Raw genomic sequence first — 4,747 nt, 5'->3', positions numbered from 1 at the left:
GGGGTAAGGAGACGAACACTGAGTTAGGTACTAGACGTAGAATCTCCGGAGTCTGGCCGCGTTCCGTGGGTTCGACTCGAGTCTGTTATCAGATGCATTACATAGGCGTTATGCTCCTTCGGTGAGGACTTTATCGATGATGAAGGGGCCCTCCCACTTAGGTTTGAGCTTGTCCTTCTTCTTCTCCGGTAGGCGTAGAACGAGTTCACCAATATTATAAGTTTTGGCCCGCACTTCTCTACTTTTATATCGTCGAGCCTGCTGCTCGTAGAATGCGGAACGGGCTTTAGCGACATCGTGCTCCTCCTCCAGGGCGTCTAGGTTGTCCTGCCAATCTAACTCGGCTTCCTTCTCTTCGTACAAGCGCACGCGAGGTGAGTCATGTATTATGTCGCAGGGTAGTACTGCTTCTGCGCCATACACCATAAAAACGGTGTGTATCCGGTGGTACGATTCAGGTGGTCTACGGCCCCCAGAGTACGGAGTCGAGCTCCTCGACCCAGTGCATGTCCGATTCTGTCAAGGACCGCACTAGTCTGGGTTTGATGTCGCTCATAATGAGACCATTTGCCCGTTTGACCTGACCGTTGGTTTGGGGATGGTAGACGGAGGCGTAATCGAGCTTAATGGCCATGTTTCCACACCAAGTTTTCACTTCATCGGCTGTGAAGTTTGAGCCATTATCGGTGATGATGCTGTGAGGGATGCCATAACAGTGCACAACCCCTGAGATGAAGTCTATCACTGGTCCGGATTCATCTGTTTTAACTGGTTTGGCTTCTATCCATTTGGTGAACTTGTCACTACAAAAAAATACACTTCCGTGATGATACGTGTTTGTCACAGTAGGTTGCGTTTTTTGTCATTCATGTACACCCATGACGATTTTATGACAGAATCAAGATAGTCATACCTGTGCTGTCGTAGAAGTGTTCCATGACATTACCAAAATTATCATCACGGAAGTGTCCACTTCCATGACGATAAATCACGCGTCACAGACGTGCTTTCGTCAAGGGTGACCGACACGTGTCATCCATCGTAACGGAACACTGTTAAGCTATCAGGTCGGGTTTTGGATCCGATAACCCGTTAACAACCCTGACCAATGGGGATTTTCCATGTGTAAAATCATCATTGGCTGGAGGAAACACGTGTCGGCTCATAGTTGGGACAGATGTCATCCACTCATTGGACAGAAGTTGCCTATGATACGTCGACACGTGGCACGACCCAACAGAGGCCCAATCCTGTGAAAAGGCCACTACTAGAAAAAGGGCTATAGATGGGATTGACACTAATGGCGCACCAGACAAGTGGTGCGCCATTAGTATATACTAATGGCGCACCACCTTCTGATGCGCCATTAGAGTTGAAACTACTAATGGCGCACCATGTCCACGGTGCGCCATTAGTATCAATTTTTTTTTAAACTAGTGCGCTTGTCCAAACATACTAATGGCGCATGCATAGTAAGTGCGCCATTACTAGTTGTAACTAGTAATGGCGCACCAGCCAGAAAGTGCGCCACTAATGTTATTTTTTTAATTATTTTTTTATTCCTTTTTTTGCAAAAGTACTAATGGCGCACTCACACGTGGTGCGCCATTACTAGACTCATCGAAAACTCAGGCACGTGGACGACGCACACCCTCCTGCTCGCGCGAGGTCAAAAGATGCCTTCGACTCTCTCTGACCGGTAGGCCCATCATCATCATCGCAGAAACAGGCCAAAAGGATCTAGTAGCAGTATCACTCCCACATTTCCGTCAGTTCAGGTCACCGCACCGCACCACCACTGGTAGCCATGGGACCCACAGGTCAGTCTCGCACCCTGTTGCTTCTGCTCCTCGCCGCCGCCGCCGCCGCCGCGCCAGAGCACGAATCCTTGCTCCGCCTCCCCTCCTCGGCGCGCTCCCTCGCCCCGAAGACCCCCCGCTCCACCGGCGCCGAACTCATCCGCGCCCTCAACCTCCACCCTCGCGACGCCTTCCCCCGCCGCCCCGACGGCGTCGGCATCGGCGGCAGCGATGCTCTCCCGGCCGGAACCCTCGTCGAGAGGCCGATCCGCCTTGCGTCTCTGGTGGCCGGAGACGACGGCGGCGGCGGCACGTCGGTGAGCAACCTCGGGCACCACGCCGGGTACTACCGCCTCCCCACCACTCACGACGCCAGGTGAGCGGAGCTCACTCCTCCCGTCTCATGCCGCGTCTCATGTGAGGATCCAGTTCCCGTGTTTTGACATCTGCCACTTTTGCGCACCGTGTAGGCTCTTCTACTTCTTCTTCGAATCCAGGCAGCACAAGAAGGAGGACCCCATGGTGATCTGGCTGGCGGGAGGGCCCGGCTGCAGCAGTGAGCTAGCCCTTGCTGTTAATTTTTCAGGGTTTTGGAATTGGTAACGGACTTACAGATCCAGCGATACAGTACAAGGCATACACCAATTATGAATTGGATATGGGTTTAATCACACAGTCAGAATTTACCAAGATTAATAAAATAGTTCCTGCTTGTGAATTTGTTGTCAAGCTGTGCGGTAATTATTCCTGGACTCATCGTTTGCTTGTGTGTAATAAATCTGTACCATTCGTCAATTGGTCTCTTGGAGACTGTCTTCATTAACATCATTGCTTTGTTGTGCCAATTTGTTCATGGAAGTAAGAAAAGGCATAAGCCCAACTCTGATATACCTCAGTTGATTTTGTCTTTTGTTTCAGGTACCTCTGGCACTGTATCTTGCTTTGCTGCCTATTTTGTTTGCAATACAATATTCAGTTCCATCAGGTTGATAATCGGGAACAAAAATGTAGGGTGGAATACAAAAGTTTATTTGGTTTTTCCTCATTTTTTGAAGTTTTCTGATTGATCACCTCATCTTTGCAGTATTATGACGTCAGGAAGCCATGCGTGGGGAGCCTATGCTATGATTTTTATAACTTGGAGAAGTTTCTCAATCTGAAATCTGTCAGACAGAGCCTAGGCGTTGGAGACATAGAGTTTGTTTCCTGCAGCCCGACCGTCTATCAGGCTATGCTCTTAGATTGGATGAGGAACCTTGAAGTTGGGATCCCTGAACTCCTTGAGAACGATATCAAAGTGCTGATTTATGCTGGAGAGTATGATCTCATATGCAACTGGCTAGGTGAGTGTCTTACAACTTGCAGCAGAAAACTCTTGAAAATTGTATGCTATAATTTGCTTCTGTTTTGTCCATACCACATATCATCTGAGATTCTTCACTCTTAGAATCACATTGCCACACTTTTGTCATGTGATACTTGTGCTATGCTTCCTTACAATTGTGATTCGTGCAAGAGATATACTTCTTTAATGGGCTTTAATATGCATTCATATAGCTTGAATCTTGATCGGTTCTGTAGTATGGAAATCGTATTGGAAGCACAGTTTAGAAATATATGTTGTCACACATTTGAATAACGCAAGGCATAATTGACCTAGTAGAGGTCATCTATACTTGTCAAATCACAGAAAAGGATAAAATCTACCTTCAATGCTTTTCATGCTGTGTTGTACATAACGGCAAACTGTATAACAAGTTCATGAAATAAGTAGGACAATATACGGTTCAAAATAAATATGCTCCGCTATTGGTTTTCTTGATTCTGGCTTTGTTTTCCTGATGACATACATATATAATCTACTGGTGACTTGGGCAGGAAACTCAAGATGCGTAGACTCTATGGAATGGTCTGGAAAGAAAGCCTTCATGTCCTCGGTGGAGAAACCCTTCACGGTTGATGGAAAAGAAGCCGACATTCTAAAAAGCCACGGCCCTTTGAGTTTTTTTGAAGGTACGCAAATGCAAAGCTGACCCCCTTACCAACAGTCAGTTCTGGAACAAACAATAACCAGGCCTTTACTCAAGAGATTATCTGTCAATACAGTAGAGCAGAGTGTTATAAGGGCAAATGCCTGCTGCGTATTGTGCCGCGCTACATCAGTTTGGATTTTACTGTGAAACTAACTAGAGATGTTTTTGGCACTATGATCAGGTCCACGATTCTGGTCACATGGTACCCATGGATCAACTGAAGGCCGCCTTGGAGATGCTCAAGAGGTGGATGTCAGGAAACCTTTCAGACGCCTCCTCGAGCTCTCAGAGGCTCGACTTCGCCATATAATCCATCCTTGCGCTGGCTACTAGTGTAATGTATCTGGTGTGCACGCACATGCCTTGGGATGATCTTAGGTGATGGGAAGCTCGTCGGCGACCGTGCATACGCTATTTCCCTTGTACGGTGCTCGAGGTTGATGAGCGTGTAATAAAAGGCTTTCAGAGGATTGCTGGGGCAATGCGAATGCCGAATGTATCACGAAGATTATCGCCAATGAGTGACATCTGGACTACTTTATGCATTCCCTTATGCCTCCTTTGGTTCGCAAGATTCTAGAAAAGAACATACTAGAAAATTGATAGGAATGCATGTGTAAAATAGAGGGTTAGAAAAACGCAGAAATTTTGCAAAGTTGGGTGTTTGGTTCATAGGAATTTGAAAAACACAGGAATCCTGATAAACAAAGTCAAACAATAAAAGGTACTCCCTCTGTTCACTTTTATAAGACCTCGAAGACATTAGTATGAAAGGCTAGTCATAGTGGAAGTAAGGGCCTGTATAAAACAGAAAACTATGTAACCTGTGCAAAAAACAGAAAATAAAAAATAAAAAAAAACCTAATATTCATACTAATGGCGCATCACATGACAGTGTGCCATTAGTATGACAAA

General features: G+C 46.5%; 1 protein-coding gene across 1 annotated transcript; it reads left to right on the top strand.

Moving 5' to 3' along the window:
• Window positions 1-1,768: 1,768 nt before the first annotated feature.
• On the top strand, window positions 1,769-4,377 carry LOC123172079 (serine carboxypeptidase-like). The gene is made up of 6 exons (XM_044589115.1): window positions 1,769-2,175; window positions 2,270-2,355; window positions 2,718-2,806; window positions 2,884-3,142; window positions 3,678-3,812; window positions 4,014-4,377. Exons 1-6 carry the CDS (start codon window positions 1,808-1,810, stop codon window positions 4,163-4,165), a joined length of 1,089 nt encoding a protein of 362 aa, XP_044445050.1. The 5' UTR covers window positions 1,769-1,807; the 3' UTR covers window positions 4,166-4,377.
• The last annotated feature ends 370 nt before the right edge of the window (window positions 4,378-4,747 follow it).

Source organism: Triticum aestivum, unplaced genomic scaffold (assembly GCF_018294505.1).
Source record: "Triticum aestivum cultivar Chinese Spring unplaced genomic scaffold, IWGSC CS RefSeq v2.1 scaffold7B_scf_3587, whole genome shotgun sequence".
In the NCBI taxonomy this organism is placed as follows: domain Eukaryota; kingdom Viridiplantae; phylum Streptophyta; class Magnoliopsida; order Poales; family Poaceae; genus Triticum; species Triticum aestivum.
The sequence above is the reverse complement of the archived record's forward strand: the minus strand, read 5'-3'. Positions and strand labels throughout refer to the sequence as shown.